The 19,144-nt window shown below is 48.9% G+C and overlaps 1 protein-coding gene across 4 annotated transcripts in view; it reads right to left on the reverse strand.

Annotated features, from left to right (window-relative positions):
- Positions 1-16,806, reverse strand: part of HEG1 (heart development protein with EGF like domains 1) — a 49,693-nt gene extending 32,887 nt beyond the window's left edge. For all 4 annotated transcript variants that reach the window (XM_027723606.2, XM_027723605.2, XM_027723604.2 and 1 more), the window contains exon 1: positions 16,439-16,806. In XM_027723606.2, coding sequence (XP_027579407.2) covers positions 16,439-16,619 — 181 coding nt within the window. In that variant the 5' untranslated portion in view covers positions 16,620-16,806. The remainder of the gene's footprint in view (positions 1-16,438) is intronic.
- Positions 16,807-19,144: the final 2,338 nt, after the last annotated feature.

A 19,144-nucleotide genomic window follows, 5' to 3' on the forward strand; every position in this document is an offset into this window, starting at 1 on the left:
GTGAGCATGCTGCAGGGCAGCACACTGAATTTCTCTCCATTCCCCTCTCACTAAAAGCTTTCAGCTGTGCAGCCCGTACTGACTGTAAAGCCTCAGGGGCCAGCTTTGCTGCACAGAGAGAAGGCAAAGCAGCAGATGCTTAAAGAAACCCTTAGGGGATGAGTATAGACAGAGGCAAATCTGCTTTCCCAGGTTGCCAAGTCATTTGTCAACATGAGCTCAGGATAGGCAGGCTAAAATATATAGCAGGACACCACAGCAGGCATTCCATTGCCCCTTCTTAAAAAGTAACCCTGGAAATGCCGGTAAACAGTGCCTTCAGCTACGAACCTTGATTGAATGCAACCAGTTCAAAAGTAAAACACTGTTGGTTTCTTGTCTGGTGGTTGTTTGCCCTGGAAATCCACCTCAGAGTTTTCTCTATCCTCTTTTGGCTCTGCAGAGCTGCTGGGAATAAACTCAAGCACAACCCTTCCCCTTATCGTGGGCGCCAGCAAACCTGGCTTTTAGTGCAGCCAGGGATCGTGGAGGGGCTGAATAAGAAGGTATTATTTACACAGGCTTTTTAGAGTCATCTGGCATTTTTAACTCTGCCATGCAAGGTATGCCAGGTCCTGGTGCAGGGAGGAAAACTTCGTGCCAGCATGGGCTCAGCTCCCCAGTTCACTGGGTGCAGAGTATGAGCCATGCTGGAAAATCCAACCCACAGCATGTAGTAACGAAACCCCAAAAAATCAGGTTGTTCAACAAAATAGACATGAAATCTCAGCTGATCACACATCCATCAAGCCTGCCAGAAGTGCAAGACAAACACAATCTCTTTTTTGATTTGCCTGCAGACATTAGACTTCAAAGACAACCCTCCTCTGGAGCGGATAGACTAGATCAAACTTCTTCCAAAAAAATCCACACAGGACCATCTGGCCTCCCCTGATGCATTAAAGGCTTTAAGCAGAGCGGCCCTTTAACTCAGGTGCTGATCTGTCACTAACAATTTTGTCACATCCTAAGCTGCCAACTGCTTTCCATGGTTTAACTCCACACGACCACAGCCATTGACAAGTATTTGACTTCCAGCACAAAACCCTCCTGCCACCCACTGCACCCGTGTTTTCCTTCCTAGTTAAAACTAGCAGTGATGCTCACCAGACAGGTCGAGGCTTGGAGTTACTTTTTCTTTGCAAGCATAACAAGTCCACAGCTTGCTGCGAGCTGAGTTATAGCTCAGCCAGGACAAACAGATCAAGTTCCAGCTGATTTCTGGAGGCTTTGGGCTTGCCCCTGGCAGCCCAGTTGGATATCTACCTTGTGAGACTCCTGAAAATTCCCTTTTGGACCAACAATTTTCTGACTCCATTCCTGATGCAGCACGGGAACTGCCCTGTTCCAGAGGTGGCTGCTACCAGGGCAGCATCATGGTGATGCTCAAGACTCAGTCATGGGTCAGCACAACACCAAAATTTTTCTGCCATGACTGTGATCTCACACAGATATTTTAGGGCAGGGAGAGAGGAGGGATGTATCCTGCTAACACCCCGGGAGCAGCATCCCCACAGACAGCACCTGGCAGGAGCACTGCAGCCAGCCAAGGCACACCATAAGCTATCCCAGCCCCACTTCTTTCCTGCACATGGGATTTTTTTCTCCTCGAAGGGCAGAAAAATGCTTTCTTGCCTGGGGAACACAAATTTAATCCGACTTTGCACATAAGGAAAGCCAAGAGCAGTAGATCGGCTGCCCAGAGTAGCCCTTCACTCCGCAGCAGTCCCTCCTGGGGAGGGCGGCGATTCCCTGGGGAGCATTCCCGGTACGGCCGCCCATGTAGCAGCTGTTTTGCCAGGGCAATGGGCCACCCCGGGAGCATCCCATGCAGAGCTGTGCGCGCGTGAAGCTAAAGCAGGCTCCTCCCGAGGACAGGCAGCTATAATTGCAAAGCCCACATCTGTTAACGTTGCATAATCTTAACATCATCCGAGGTTCGCAGAGGGGGAAAAAAAAAAGCTAATCTCAACTTGGAAAACTCCTTGCGGGCTGTAGGAAAAGGTTAGGAAGAAAGGCAGGCTACGAGGGAGAAGGAGTGGGGAGCAGAGCCGGGGCTCTGGCCCCGCAGCGGGTGGCAGGGGTGGCTGCGGTCCCTGCCGGGGCCGGGCTCTGTGCTCTGTTTTGAACGGCTGCTGCGGATGTCGGGATCATGGGTGGAGGCCGGTTAGGAGCCAAGTGAGTTTGTGCGAACAAAAGCTAAAGCCCTAAATCTGGACCGTCCAGGGCTCTTTGGGATTTTCAATTTCCTTCCTTGTTCTTGCTCTGAAAGAAGCAGTTCGAGGTGGGGGGAGAACGGGGGGGGGGGGCTGAAATGGAGCTTAAAAAAAAAAATCATACTTGAGATGGGTCAGTTGAGCGTAAACACACTGATAATATTGCTCAGGGAAGGTCCCTCGTGTGCACTAAGCACGGGAAAAATGCAAGAGGTTTTTAACCACATGCGGTCAGCCCTATTTTGCTTTTTTTTTTTTTTTTGATATCAAGAAAAGGAATTATTCCAGCTGGATTAAGAAAGATGGCAAGACAGGGTGTATGGAGAAGAAGAAGCCTTTACAGAGCCACTCACCTTGTTGTGGTGATTGGTTTGGATGCAGTACCCTATAGACACTTCCTCTGGCAGTGCCCTGGTCTGGTCCTTTTGCTCCTTGCCCTCTCTCCACTGGGTTCCAAGCAAAGCAGGACAGCAATTCACAGGACTTTAAATCATTTTAACCACAATAGGAAGGATTTATGCAGGCATCAAAGGTGACTCGAGCATTAATGTGTCAGCTCAAAAGTGATGGGGGCTTAATGCCAGCAGCAGCCCCTGGGAGCTCTGAGTGCCAAGGTCCAGGTGGTTCATGCCTCCCTGGCCACTACCAGCAATGGGTGCCCATACGGGTGGGGACACTGGCATCATCCTCAGCCCCTCCCAGTACCAGGCCATGGCACTTTGCTTGCAGTGCTGCTTTATGAGACAAAAACACTCTGCACTTCCACACCACCTCCCATACAGGACATTGGAGGATGCCAAAGGCCATTTTTGCCTCCTACACTTTTTATCATTATCCCAGAGTCTAATGTTTGGAGATGCCACAGGAAGAAAAAGGATCCAATTACAGCTCTTACAAACAGTACCCAGAAGCAGGGGAACAGGTTTTCCAAAATAAAGAGTACACAGATATCTGTGGTTCTTTCCAAAAGCACGGGATGCAAGCATATGGAGTGCCCACAAATGGGGATAAAACCTGCACAGTGCAGGGACAGGATATTGTTCTGCTTATCAAGCGGTTTACATCCTCTTAGTTTTGGTGTCCTAAACACTTCCCTGGGGACGGGCAGGCTCCCGGATCACCAGCTCAAGTCCATGAAATCCTAAGCTTCTTACTCATCTTTCTTGGACAGTTCGGTTCAATCCACAGATCTCTGGGACCACATGGATCCATGGCACCACCTGTGCTGCCTGAAAACCATCAGCCCAGGGCTCAGAGCAACTCCTTAAACCTCTTTTCATTAACTTTTGGTTTTAAATGGTTTTTTAGCAACTGAATTAAAAAAAGAAAAAAAAAGTCCTGTTTTATTATTGAGTCTTTGAAAAATATATTCGAATACAAGCCCACTTCCAACAGCGATAAGTTGCCTCATGACTACCCATACTTCTAAAAACCACATAAACATGCCAAGGCTCCAGTAAAATCCCATTCCGTCCATCCATCCATCCATCTGTCCATTCAGTGAAGAGGGGACTGAGCCTCCAGCACCTCGGGACCCATGTCCTTTCTGTCTTTCTTGAGCAGAAAGCCTGACATAGCTGTATTTTCTTGCTTGACAGCTCATTTATATTCTACCTCAGAAGTGTCCCTCCAGGGTTTCCTCCTGGTGTTAATGTGGGAAAAGCCCCTGCAGTCCTGGGGGTGGTGAAGGCAGAACCAGCTGACGGGTCCCAGGAGCACTACCAAAGGGATTTCTTTCTCACTGTTTTTAGTAAACATCAGTAAAACTAAGCCAAAATAAATCTCCCAAACTGCACAGCTCTCAGAGTACTCACACCTCCTCTCCATCCCCTTTTCCGCTGCCCTACTATGCTGAAATGTCTCCAACTACCCTGCCTGCACCGTGGATCCCAAATGCTAAATCCCAGCACCACCAAATTCACTTCTAAAAGCCTCTAGGCTTTTCTGTAATGTCCTGCAGAAATGTTACACAAAATATCACCCACGCATTGCTTCTCCTACTGCTTTCCAGGGTTTTTAAAGTCCCCTGGAAGCTTTTCTCATCGGGAAGGCAGTTGTGCCCTCACCAGCACTCATGAAGCCAGAGCAAAAGCCACATAGGGACCCAGCCCCGTGTCGTTTTAACTTCTGCTCCCATCCGAGGGTAGTGCTGCTGGAGACTGTCAGACGGCTCGGGAGGAAGTCTCCTGGCAGGGCTCCACCAAAGTGGAGTTGCTAGGTCACTGGAACAATAAAAAGGCAAGAAAAAACATCCTGGCTGCGAAAAAGAGAGGGGGGAAAAAAAAAAAAAAGAAAAATCCATGGCAGTGTGTACAGTGCTGGTTAAGTGGAAAGAAACAGGCTGGAGAGGCTGGAGGGAGCAGGACCATGCCACTGTCCACTTTTGCAAGCACGAGACTTCATTTCTAATACGGATCTTTCTCCAGAGCTCTCACACAAGTAATTCCAGAAACCTGGAATCTGTCTGCAAGGTTTGCAATTGGTGAAAATCTCACATGGGACAATATTTCCAGGGGAGGTAATTTGCTGCTGCTATGGAGAGATTAATTGCCCTTTGCGTGTTAGCCAGGCATCACAATCCATTGGATGACTTTCTCATGCACCCTGGCAGCTGCCCATAGTCATTTAAACTGTATGCATATATCAGTATAAGAAACCTGCCTCCAAGTCTGGCTGTGTTTCAGTGATAAGGGGGGGAGCAGCTTCACGAGGGGCAGAGTACCACACAGACCTGGGGTTTGAGCTCCTCTGTAAGGAAAGGTGCTAGAGACTTAGAAGCTGCAGGATAAAATTTAGCTTTCTGAAAAGTCTAATTTCAGGGCCAGAAGGGAGCATTAGCTCATTCTGTCTGACCTCATGATAACCAAAGTCATTCCATGTAGCTTATTTACTCCTAGTATTAGCTCAGTGACTTGTATTTGATTTAAACAGATCTTTCAGGGGAAAAAAAACCCCAAACTATTGGTATTTGTGATTATTTGGGATTTTACTTAAAGCCATAAGAACAATGGGCTGAAGCACAGATTTTTCTGCACAAAAGCTCAATGCCTATCAAAAAAGAGATTCCTGTGAGTGTGAAGCATACATGCAGCAGGAGCCATCTGCCCCAGGGGCCAAGAGCTCAGCCCTTTGCAGACCAAGGAGAAAACAAGATGGTATTTTCATGTCAGACTCTGGAAACAAAATGACAGGTCACTGCTCCGAAGTGGTCTGAGCCCAGGAGCTGCTTCCCACAGCCAGGAGGGGACAATAAATACTGGGAAGATGGAGGAAGAAGTAGGAAAAGGGGTACTGCCATGAAGAGAGGCAACACTGGGAGCAGCCAGGGACTGCCATGGGTCCCTGGTCTCCCAGCCGAGCCATGCTGCTCACTGATGCAGGTGGGCTTTGCTCCAGGTGTCTTGACCAGAGCCTCGCTCCAGCAATGCACTTAAGAATTGCTCCCTAGGGAACTATTCTCTGTGCTTAACATTAAGCACGTGCCAAAGAGGTTTGCTGACTGTCAGTCGCACCAGGGATGATGACCAACCTCGGAACTGAGCAACTTCTCAAGGACATGGTGGGGATGAGAGGGATGAAGAGCTCTCCTGGATGCAGGAGAATCACAAGTGGTAGATGCAGTTTGGTGACACACAGATAAAAGGTTTGCTGGATTCTTCCTGCCATGTAAACTAGCAAAATGTAATCCCATCCCAGGGGAAAACTGGCAGTAAGCCCAAGTCTTACACCCAGCTCTCACCTCCCAGCTGAAGGTGGGATGCAGGGTATGATATCACAACAGTGAGAACCTCGGATGCTCCCATAGCTCCCACTCTTCCAGCAAGGGACAGTGAGACTTGTGAAGGGATGGAGAAAAAGAGCAAATAGGCAAAAAAATAAAGCAGCTTAAAGAGAAATTAATCCCCAGAAGAGATAAGGGCCCCCACCTCCCTTCCCCCATCTGCTGCAAAAGGATGATGATCTAAATCGCATTTCCTAGATGACACCACACCGATCTGACGCCGGAAGCGGAGGTGGCAGTGCTCAGGATGGCGCCGGACCTCCTTCTTCCAGGGGATGAGCCAGGTCCTTCCCCACTGGCACTCACCAACCTGTCATCACTGACATGCAGAGGAACAGCATGCCTGGAGGCAGCTGGAGCAGACTCCTGCTACCCTGCACCACTCTCCCAGTGCCTCTGCAGTCACATGTTTCCTTTCTGAGAACCAGGGGGGAAGGGATTTACCATTTCCAGTGCCTTTCTGCACGTGTTTTGGGGAGGCTGAAAAACAGACACCTTCTTTCAGGTGTGGTCAGCAGTGAAGTGGGTGACAGAGAAGGGCAGAACTGGCCTGTCACCCTCCAAGCTGTCACTGAGGACTCACAGGGAGTCAGGGTCAGGTCACATCCTACCTTGATGCATACGGGCACAGTGTGCTGAGCAAGGCAGCACAGAGGAGCAAGAGGCCAGAAATCCGTGCCCAAAACCCATCTGCCCACACACCGACTCAGATTACTCAGCGTAGAGCCACCTCACATCAACTGTCCTGGCACGTTCATGCCATCAGGTGACAATCAACTTCAGTCTTAACCCAGCACGTGACACAGTTTACCCAGCACCGTACGATCTCCAGTTGTACCAGCAATTTACAGGACAGGATCATGAGGATCTGTCTGCATGGCGTGGACTGTTCTCAGAGACCACAAAATTGCTGTTACTCCCATTCCCAAGGTCAGAAGCCTCCTGGTGCTCATTTGGCTTTCTTCATGCATCATATTTGCTCCGTGTCCCTAAGAAAAGACCATCTTTATGATTATTCTGATTATTCTTACTCTGATTATGTTTCCCTCCTAAGAAACATCCTTTCAAAAGGCTTTTATCTGCAGGATTGGCTGCCAGTCCAATACTGCAGCCCCATTCTGCATTTGCTGAAAGAGCTGATAATGTCCTAAAAAGAATTAACATTTAGATGTTAGCCCTGTAACCAAATCTGAATCAAACAATGATGACTGTTCAAATGCCTAAAGCTACTCAGGGGTATTTTCATTTAAGCTCTACCAAGCTTGTACCAGGGGTAGGGAGCTTTCTAAAGATGCCTTTGTGAGCACCAGCTACTAAAACCCTTCTCCTTGTCCCTTCAGACACAGATACAATTATGCCCAGCTCCGGCACAAAGATAAAGCCTGAATTACAAGAGCAGTATTATGCTCCACAATCAGGGTCCTTGATTCCAATTGACAAGGAAAGCAAATCATGTGCAGTTGGTTTGCGGATGCTTTCACTCCTGGAAATCATTCCCATCACAGGGACAGAAATTAGTTCAATAGACAGGGTTATCTTTTGCGTTTCCCCCCCCCAGATTGCTAAATTACCTTCAGTTTGTGAGATCTTACAAGTTATGCAGGGTCAAACCTAGCCAGCATTTGTCTGGGATATTTCTTTGCAGAAGGTTTAACTACCAGCTGCTACAGTTTCCCTGATAAGAAAGTGTTTTCTTACCTGTAATGGCACAACTGTAATAGGACAGTTATTCAGAGATGCTGTGAAACTCTTCTCATTTTTAAAAACGTGTTAGATAAATATCTTCTGGGGTGATCCTGCAAGGGGAGACATCTCAAGATCCCTTGGGAGATGTCTTGAGATCGCTTCCAGACCTGCCTTTTGCTTTTATAGAGCACTCAGAACCAAGGTCAAATGAAAAACCCATCAAATATTCAAATCCCAACTTCCACCCCCCAACTTACACATACTCCAAAAACTGCTCTCCTCCCCCTAAAATAGATCCTGATGCCCTGGGTGGGTGGGCAGCAGTACCCTCCTGCTAGGCTATCACAGAAAGTATCTTTCAGATAATATATTAAAGCCAAATCTTCAACTTAGTGTGATTCATCCCTGCTTCAGCAAAGTTCACCAGAGCGTGACGTTTCACATCGGTCCTCGGGGCTTAAGAGATTTTCCACAAGAGGAAGGGTGTTAACGCCAGCATCCTAACAAGCAGTGACGTGAATAATTGTGCTCTATAGATCTAAATTCCTCTTGTCACTCCAGATGCAGAAGTGCCTTTTAGCATGCTCTTCAAGAAAAAAAGAGGCCTCCTTTGCTACCAGCAACCAAAGAACCCTGCCCATCATTCCAAAATGCCTGCACAGGGTTTCTCTCCTGGTCTGGAGATCCTTGCAGGAATCTAAGGGTGGTTCTGGTAGCAGAAATGACAATGATGTCTGCCTGGTTATAGAGGAAAGAGGTCAGACTGATCCTGTAACAGCCTTTAAAACCTCTGCCATCACAGCTTGCTGAAAAATGCTGAGAAAAATGCCCTAAATGTGTGTGTGCAACATGATGTCCTCTGGGAAACCCAGCCTGGGCTGCACCCCTGGGACAACAGCTAACCCTGCTGAGTTAACCCTTTGTGCACAGTTTGCATGCCTTTCTATCAGACCACTTAAAATTCCTCCTCACTCTGTTCCTCCTGATTTCATCTCAGAGCTAAATTAGCTCAGAGTTAAAAAGAAAAGGGTGTTTCCTCCCAAACTTCAGCTGCGAGGTCCTCATTGCCATCAGACCACTGTGTAAAAGGTCCCTCAAACATCTTCGTGTTTGCCTTGGCAAAAGAACTGCAAAGGTCATGGCATTTCCAGAGGACTTTTTTCAAGCACCAAACTGGCAGTCCAAGATGGGGTGCTCACACAGGAGGGTAAAGGAAAGGACCTGCAGCATTTGGTCCCCTTGTGAGTGACACGGTCACCCTCAAACAGCTTAAACTGGCCTGACCACAGTCAGGATGCTGTGAAAGCAATTCTAAAGGTTGTCCTAGCTTCATGTTCTTGTAAAGAGTGAAAAGGCAGATGGAGCTTGCTTCTCCCAGCAGAGAGTCAATCTACCGAAGTCAAGGTGCTTGCACAGGGTATTTGGACTGCTGGACAGAAAGCAACTGTGTTTGCACCCAGTGTTCCTGCTGTGTTACCCTGCCTGTCTCTGCGTACCCTTCTCTTCTAGGGAAGCAAGACAATGGAGAGGGTCACACTCCTCCTGCAGATGCATGGGCAGAGCCCTGCAGGCAGGGGTGTCTGAAACAGTTCTTCTGTCTGGACTCAAAAGCCTCTGGAGATCAGCTTTGAGCTAGTGGTATTTTTTAAATACACCCAACCTGGGCTTCTTGTGTGACTCTTGGAACTGCAGCTAATGTTTCCAAGGCATTTTTATCTACCACCTCAACAGCCAGAAGGTCTTTTTCTACCCCTCTAAGTGATTCTCCTGTAATGACAACTCCAGGAGTTGGGGGTTTAAGGAAAGACAGCCAAATCTTAGGAGGTTCTTGACACAGATCCTGACTTTTGGCAGCAATGCTCCCTCGCCCACAGCTGAGATGCTGACTGCAGCTTGGGAGATGCTTAAGTAACCAACTGCAAAACTATTTATCAAATGACTCCAAGTCAAGGGCACAGCAGATGCAAAAGCAGATATAATCCTCCTCAACTGCCCTGCCTGCACAGAGGACAGGCAATGGGAAACTGCTCCATCCAAAGCCACAGAGGGACAGGGGGCAGCAGCATGGGAGCAGAAGCAGCTTATAGGATATTACACCCCGTTTTTGCATTTCAGGCACTCTTTAAATTATACTTTTTACCTCATGCGTTTCATATTGGTTTCTGAAGAGATGAAGCTCCTGAGACAGTTCTGTTTGTCCTCCTACAATGAAACAAATTAGCCTGGAAGGCAGAAACTTCCAAGACAGCAAGTTCCTACAGGTTTTATGAAGACTAGCACTCTACTAGAGAAGACTCTAGTGAGTGTCCGACTTGGGGAGCTGCTGCACCCAGACCAAGGGCTCAGTGAACGTCCTGGCCATGGGACCCACACACACTTAGCACCCATAGAGTCGAAAATAAACCACAGTACACATTAACACCACCCACCCTGTGGCAAGCAGAAGAGAACAAACCACAGGTACTGTTCACAGAGTACATTTCTCAAATGTCTCTCTCTTCCATGGGTTTGCCCAAACACTGACAACTCCAAAAATGAGCCTCTTTCTCCCCTGGTTTTATACAACCAGGCTTTTGTTGCCAGTGATTGGAAACCTTGCATCCTTTTACCCTCCTCTGTTCACCTTGGCTCTGTCTGCCCCTTCTCCAAGCTCTTCAGGACCATGGGTGGCCATCACCCTATCCAGCACACAGTTGACATAAAAAAACAAATTAACAGCAAAGGAGGAATGTGACCTAAGATCACAAAATCTGTATTATAAACCTCACGGTATTCAGATCCTACAAGAGGCCCTCATTTTAAGCAGGAACTGGTTCTTATTCCCTTTTCCCCCTGTTCTCTCCAGAGCACTTCAGTAGACTGGCTCTGACAGCAGCGTTACTATAGCACAGGCAACAGCTATGCTAACAGCCTGGAGAAGCTGAAGTTTACAGAGCTTCCTTTACTCAAGGGAACTGCATTTTTCTAAGATTATATTATTACTTGGGCTGGTCGCTCAGTAATGCAACATCATTTCCCTTTTGGGTGGGAAAGTTCTCTCCTTGTCCTCTGATGCAAATGATTTCAGCCTGAAAGGATGAACGCGGACTCTGCATGAACTGTGCCCCTTGCTGAAGCAGCAGGATGTTATGTATATAACACCTGGGCATTAAAAAATATATGGTGATGGGTGCACAAACACAAATCAGCTGTATGTATGCAGAAAACGGTGAGAGGGAAGGGTTGTCAGATGTGACAAAACCATTTTCTCCTTATAGGCACCCACAGATTTCATTCTTTCACAGTGCCTGTGCTTGTAGCCCTCTTGCATCTCCTCTAGATGAATATCCCAGCAAATGAACCTCTTGTATTTACAAAAACAGCAAATTACAATGCAAATATCACAAAACTGCTCAGAGAAATAAAAATTTGAATTTGTAATCAGGTCTGCTGCCACTGAAAATTGGATTCTGCCTTCTGTGCTCAGCCATTCAGGAAAGAGAAAAAAACCTATTGTATGACCTACATCTTCAATTGAATGTAAATAACAAGGCCTGTGGTTGGGGTATTCAGGCCTCGTGACAAGCTTGCTCACAAGCTACAGACTATGGATTTTGTATCGAACATTGTCAGGGAAATATTTTGAACAACCAACCTTTAATTTGCTTGGAGCACCTTCTGACACACTGGCTGGTCAACTGCCCCAAAGTTTCCCTGTACCATTTCAACAGCAGAAAGATACCAGAACAGGTACCAGGATCTGGCCATGACTCTTTCCAGAAGAGCTCTGTGCGCATCTGAGTGGATCAGCCCAGATTTAAGCAGTGCTATTTGTCTGCCCAGAGACAACCTGAACCCCTCAGACCCTCCTCACCTCCCACACCATAGAAACTCTCTTGAAACTACTTGGGAAAGGAAATCCAGAATCCAGAGGGTTTACACTGGCTATCTATGATCCATCCAGCTCTATTTTCTCTGGAGGTATTTCACAGGTTGCAGCCCTGCCTGGAGAACCCCGTGCATGTCAGGGGCAGCTGGGCTGGGCAAGGCTCAGACAGAGGCAGAAAGGCAGCATTTCTGTGCTGCAAAAAGGCAGCAGGCTGAGCCACAGCTGAGCCCTGCCACTATACTTGTTTTGGAAATGGTACATACCACCCATAAATGGGGAACACACAGCACCAGCCAGTAGGTCTTTCCAGCAGAGACTCCAGAAGAGTCCCTGGGAAACACAGACGTTGGTGGTGTCTTAATCTCTACACCACAGCACTGAAACTGTCACTATTCTGAGAGATTTTACTGCCTTGATTAGCTTGTTAATTGACATAGTTCTTTATTCTGTTGGGGTTTATTAGCTTCACTAAAACCATCACAACTAGGCTGATGCTACCAAGTTTTATGTTTTACGTTTTACATTTTGGTTGCAGAGCCACCATCCCAGTCTCAGCAGTATCCTTTTGTTTTGCACTACAACAACCAACAGCCCTCTGCTAAATAAGCATAATCCTCTGCCACCTCTGAGAGATGAGATGGTGATGGAGCCATCAACCTCATCAGCTGCGACATGTCCCCTGCAGATGAGCAGGATAGGGAGAGAGGAGGATGGAGCACATAGAACAGCTTGGGAGTTCAATCACAGAGAGTTTCTGACTGCCAGCCCAAAAACTGGTATCTGTAAGAGCAGGTAAAGGAAACAAGTTGTCCCAAAAACCCCATGTTCCCCTAAACTCCTCAGTATCTGCAACTTTTCATACTAAAAAGAATATTTGCTGAGGAAGGCACCCCTGCACCAGCAAAGCTGGCATCAGCCCCTGCAGACACGGCAGAAACTGCCCATATCTCTCGTCCTCCTGGCCACAAGGAAAACTTAAAGCAAGTTAAATTATCCCTTCAAAGTGATGACAGCTTCTGGAGCAGCACACACTGCAAACACCTGCTGAACAGGCACAGGCTGGTGCTGGTGGTTTGGTACTGGGAAATTAAACTTCGTGGAGAGCCCAATACCTCTTTAGCTACAGCAGCTCTCCCCTTACCCACTGTGCCCTGCTCACAGCTTAGCACGCACGTTCACTGCGCAGCGAGGTGTAAATCAATACGCATCACTGTGTGCTCCCTGACAGCCAGGTTACACAATTATCTCTCAGACCATATTCATTTAGCACTTAAATATTGCACAAAGTGGTTCCACAGATTGATGTGAACCCAGCTGGTCAGTGCACAACCCTTGCTACCTTCTGGGGCTTGGGATGGGAAATGGGCAGAAAAGATGATCTCTAATCTCCCTCCTTTTCTGAAATACCTTTTTTTCTTCTCATCTCTTTTTTGCTTTTAATTATGTACCCCAAAGGAGCAGAGCTAAATTCATACAACCCCAGGGACTTCGTGTTCACAGCATACCAACCAAATACACTTACAGCTCACAGAGGAGCAGCGAAGATGCCCAAGGCAGGAAAACCCTGCAGCCTTTTGATAGTGATGTGGAGGCGTGGGGGGTGATCCCTCCTTGTCCCTGCACCGCAGGGGTAGGAAGCATCATTCCTGCACCACAGTCACCTGAAATTGCATCAAAGCTAGACAGCAGTGTCTTATACTCCTCTGCATCAGTGTGACCGCAGGCAGAGCCAGGCTTCTGCCCCCCAGGAGCCACAAAATACGTAATGCAAAATGTGAGGAAGGTTTGGAGGCAACATACTTTTCTGCAAACAAGCATCCTCAGCAACTTCGTCCCTCATGCCTAAATTTGCTTCTTCCTCACGCAGAAAGTTTCAGAAGAAAGTTAAAGAATACATAAATAAATACAGATTGTTCATCCCCTCTAGGAGGGCTGGAAAGTTTCTTCCAGCAGCCAGCCTAAATCTCTGCTGCAAGCAAAGATGGTTCATTCTCAGGTGATTTCACACCTTATTTCTGGGGCTGTCACCAGGGGAGCTGCAAAGAAAAGTGACAGTTGGCATGGGAGAGAGGGAGAATGGACAGAAGGACAGACACAGATGGCAGAAAAGCAGATCAGCTTCTCAGGGCAAGCCCATTGCCAGCAGCCACATGCTGTGCTGGACACAGTGGCAGGGCACCCGTGTGGGTCAGAAGTAACAGGAAAAGGGACACTGAAGAAAAAGGGGGTGACCCCAGCCATAGGGACTTTTTCAGGGCTCAGTCCCACCTCTGGTGCCCTTGTGGTGTTGCTGGAATTATTACCACTTCACAGATGGGAAGCCTGGAATACAGAGACCTGCAGGAGGACAGAGATTGTAACCAAACTCTCACCTGCCCAAGGCTGGCAGCAGACAGTGCCCTTTAATTTGACTGGCACCCATGTGAAGTAGTTGCCAGGAGGGATTTCATGCAGGGCTTTGACAATATTTTAACTTTACTACCACCAGGTTTCTTGCTTCCTACTTCATCTATTTTTTTTTCCTGTGTTCCTTTCCCTGGGTTCAGACTGTATTTTAAACACAGGCAAAAGCCATCTGTCCTCATCTCTCTGCCCAACAGGGAGGGCGGCAGATGCAGACTGAGGCACAGGCTGGCCAGGAAGGCAGTGAGGCTCTGAGGGCAGCCCTGCTCCCTTGCCTCACGCTTTGTGAGAGACTCAAAAGCCCCATTTCTACACCCACTGCCTCACCATCTGCTCGCTAAGCCCTGCCTGAGAAAGGGCTTTTGCCTCCCAGTCTCAGACTGTCTCAAAGGGAGATGTAATCTTCATTTCCACATAGCGTTGGGGTGATGGGTTCACAAGAAATGCTCCCCCAGCTTCAAGCAAGTGTTTTCAAAGGTGGAAAATGTCTCTGAGGGGCAGGAGCAGTGGTGAGACAAACAGGGATTTCTCAAGCACCTGGAACTCAACCTGAGAGTGATTCAGGAGATTTCCCCAGCCTGCCCCCATAACACCAAACAATTCCTTTGACTGACAGGCATAGAGCTGGAGCTAACAGCAAGTGAATCGCAGCCGTCAGGACCCAGCGTAATTCATGATGCCGTTTGCTGGGGAGAGAGCTACTGCTGGGCTATTTATCACTCCTTCATGATGCATCCCCCGTTCCTTCTGGATGGGGTTGACATAATTCACGAGCACCTGTAGCTGCTGAGCGCTAGCTGCACGGAGCAAAGCCTCCACCACTGAGCCAGGCAGCCAGACACTGGTAGCCTGACAAATGGATTTTCCAGCATGTGGACAGATAGTTGAGCTTTTCAAACTCTTAACAAAGGAAATGCATTCCTCCGCTGACTCTCAGGAGTCATCAAGGTCACAGGAAAAGATGCCAGATCGAAAGCTGAGATGAAATTAAATATTTTTTTCCGTCCACCGAGGAATTTGTGCAGCTCTCATCAAATAATTGGTGAGCACTTTGCTGGCAAGTTGCAGAGTTTATTTTCACAAGATTGGTAGCAGGTAAGACAGCATTATTCTCTCCCAGTTTGGAGGGCAAACCGATAGTTGGAGTAGCACAAAGAAGTGGCTGTGCTGGGAACAGACCCAAATCTCCTTCATTTTGAGGCAATATCCTAGTCACCAAGATGCTCTCACACAAACACTGCTAGTTAAGAGCTTTCTCATCCACTGCAGGGTACGTTCCAGCTGATATCCTCAACTGTACATTTTGTCTAGTGTGGATACATCCTACAAAGGAACGCCTTGGGTTTGTGAAGAAAACTAAAATGTTATAAATGTAGATTTGTCACATTTCCTGAAATTGTACAGCCCCATGCAACTAAACTTAACCCCAAGTACCAAAACATGATAATTAAAAGATGAAATTTGACAGTCCAGCCCAGGTAGGTGATCAATCCTAAAACCTACTTAAAACCTGTGTAGGACTAATTTGACATATTGTCTGCAGGTGGTATAATACGTCAAATTATGACAATATGTCATACCTGCAGATGCCCAGCACTTTCCAAACTTATTGAGAATTAGTCACCCTTAGAGCTATGTGTCCTTTTCAGTGAGCCAGTTTACTCAGTGACACTTGAAATGAGCCCAGCTTGTTCTGGGAAAAATATGGTTTGTCCTGTACTGAAACCAAATTCAGCACAATTTGCAAAGCATGAAACTAATCACTGTTCCTGATAACTACGCTGTAGATGTAGCACGCAAAAAAAAATGTGACTTTATACATGACTAATCTGACAGTCTCTAGGAGACATAGAAAGAGAGGGTATTTATAGAGACCTAATAGCATCTGTCCCCACACCTGGATGTGGGTCAGCACCTAAGGTGAGATGAGGGCATGTCTGGAGACAAGCAGAAGGCAAGCCAGACTCTGAAGGCCATCTACAAGAGCCACCAATTTCCCACCTGGGCAGCATTTTGGTGGGTCGAGAGTGTTGCCAGTATCCTGGTATGCCCCAAAACCTTTCTCAAGTTCCTCTGTGAAGTTTCCACCACTCACCTTCCTAGTCAGTCCACGCAGCTACAACGTGTTTACACTTTCCCACCCGCAACTCCCATCCCAAACCTTCACCCACTGAAGCAGTTGACTGTAGCACGATGAGCTGGGCAATATTAAAAAGGGAAAGGAATATGGGGAGTGGTGGGGTGCTGCTGGTGTTACATTTCGCAGCTGAATCAGCTCTGGGTGATGCCGGGATGCTCAGCAGTCGCGGTGCGGCAGAGGGTGCACGGGGTCCCACGCCACGAGAGACCCGCACGGTGTGGGACCCCACGCACTCTCCGCCGCACCGCGACAGCTACCGGGATGAAATCCCGTCCCTATCCCCATCCCCATCGCGGGGCACTCACCCGGGCTGTCGGCTTGTCCCGCGGCGGGAGGCGAGCAAGGGCGGCCGAGACGGTTTCGGGACGGAGGAGGAGGAGGAGGAGGAGGAAGACGCCGTGGGGAAGCGAGGGGCAGCGACCCGGCTGGTGGGACCGGGACCAGCCCCAAGCCCAGCAGCAGCAGCAGGGTGCAGGCTGCCGGCATGGCGCTGGGGGTGGATGGAAGGGGAGGCGGGGGGGGCAGGGGGGTGGTTGTTCACATACCCGGAGCGGGGCAATGAATAACCACGTAAATAGCGATTTTTAATGAATTCCCGCTGCCCCCCCCCGGGGCGGCGCCTTAGAAGTGCGGGGTGCCCATGGCGGAGGGGGCGAGGGGGGGGCCCGGCCGGCAGCGGCAGCAGCCTGCGGCCAAGTGCCGGCGCCCGAAAGTAAAAGGGCAGGCGGCGGAGGCTCCTCCTCGAGCCTGACATCACCCAGCCGCGGCTCGGCTCGGCTCGGCATGGCCCGGCTCCCCACGGCCCCCCCACCCCGGCCCGGCCCGGCCCCCAGCGGCCGCCCCCTCCCGCCCCGCGCAGCCGTCGGGCCGCCCGTTCCCTCGCCCGTCTGCCTGCAGCATCAGTAACGAAAATAATAATAATAACAACAATAAAAATGTTTAAAATTATGCTTCTTTTTACTTTTACTTTGTTTCTCCTGCTGCATCCCCCAGCCGCGCCGGGAGAGCAGGACCCCCCTGCCCACCGCCCCCAGCCCCCGAGGAGGTGCCGCAGGGACACCGGTACCGCGCGTAGGTGCGGGCAGCGCGCAGGTCCCGCACCCGCGCAGCGGCACCGGCGGGACACGGCCGGTCACCCCCCGGCTCCGGCACGGCCACCCCCCCGCTCCCGCGCTCGATAGCCCCAAACTTAATTCCCATCGAAATCAAGTCCTTGCCAAATAACTTCAACCCCTTTCTTGTTTATGAAGCTGACCCGCTCCCTTTGAAATGTCTCGGTAGCATTTGAGACTGCAAGAAGTTGGTGAATTTCCCAGGCCAGGCTGTACGGCAGGCAAAGGATTTCCCTTCATTGTTCTGAAATTCCCCTTCATAATTTCATGCTCCTGGTTCTGCGAGAGAGCACGCCACGGAGCAGTGGGTTGGGCTTTGCCTAAGCTGCCGGCATCCCGATGCGTCAGGTTTAGGGTACTCGCTGAGCTCTCGCTCCCCTGGGAACACAAACTCACCTTGGGCAGCCTCTCCTCTCGAGTCGTTCCTGGGCCCTGTGCTTTTCCATCGAGCTAGTTCAGAATCGGGCTTGATTTCCACAAGCCAAGCAGAATCTGACCTTTCAAAGGGGAGCTACAAGTAACAACACCCGGCATCCAGACAGCTGCAGCCTCGGACAAAAGTGGGGGCTGGTCCACAGCTCCCCACTTTGCCATTCACGAAAAGCAGAAGCCGATGATGAACACGAACTCTCCTGAAAGCCTCTTTCCACCCGAGAGGTGGCACTGATGAGCCCACACCAGCATGTCAATGGCCTTGGCTTTACCCCGACACAGGACTTGCTCTCTGGTGCTCAGTTTTTTCCACACCTTTCCACACCACAACGAAGCACACTCAGAAATCCTCACTCTGGTGCTTGAATAATAATGGATGAAAGCCCCGGGAAAGGCCACCTTTGAAGCATCCCTCTATCAACCCATTCTCTAGTCTGCTACAGCTTTTGGCATCTCCTTGCTTCAAATTTGCTTAAACTCAAGGAACAAGTGAAGCCAATGTCGGTTTGGGACACAAAGCACAAATCAGTCATGATTATGCTTTAAGCATACAAGTAACCATCCCAATCCTGGCATATGGGGTGATCTGAGTGACCTAGAATCCAAAGGCAATCACCACCAAGGAGCATGATCCACAGAAGATATCTTTAGGCTCCTTCAGCCTGTGCCAATGTATTGACACACTCTATATGTGCAAAACAAGGCTTCCTTCTTGATAAGACAGAGGGACCAATATGTGATTAAGTAACATGCCATCATGGGAGTGAGTTAAAGCTCATGGGAAGAGCTGTGAAATATTTTTATACTTTGGGAGATGGTGCAGGGAGCACAGAGCAGCAGCTCAAACACTTGGAGATATCTTTACACGTGAAATGCAGGACTCCCCTCTACCAGTTCCTCAGGTAGTAAGTAATATCCATAAGAAATATGATTCTTCAGAAAGTTTTGTTAGTCCCTGGAATGAAAGCCTTGCCAACCAGCACTTCTGATGCTTTCCTACACCTTTTAACTATGCAATACAGGTGAGGCAGTAGAGGCACAGAAACCTCTCTAAGGCCAACAATACACCCTCAGGGCTGCAGGGGGCAAATCAAAGCCAAACCTGGCCCTGACATGAAATGGATGCTCTTGTGTCCACTCACTCTCAAGGCCTACAGCCGTAACACTAAGCCTAGAGCTCACATCCCTTTTCCCTCACCTTCCCAAGAGACTTCCCCAGCATCTAAGCCACTTAGCAGCTCCCTGCTCTTGCTGCATTTCTGAACCAAACAGGGCACTTGTAACCATGACAGGGGTGACCAGTAGGACCCTATGTCCGTATGCACAGCCAGCACTAGGAAACACCAGCAAAAGGGCCCTGTGCTGCCCTTGAACCAGCCACATCCTGTCGGAGCTTAATATAAGTGGGAAAACAGCACTGAGCCAAGGAATGCCCATTGCAGCCTCTGAAGCACATGGCAGTGGTGA

This window comes from Pipra filicauda, unplaced genomic scaffold (assembly GCF_003945595.2).
Source record: "Pipra filicauda isolate LSUMZ 115617 unplaced genomic scaffold, ASM394559v2 scaffold10_size6260569_pilon, whole genome shotgun sequence".
NCBI classification, from domain to species: domain Eukaryota; kingdom Metazoa; phylum Chordata; class Aves; order Passeriformes; family Pipridae; genus Pipra; species Pipra filicauda.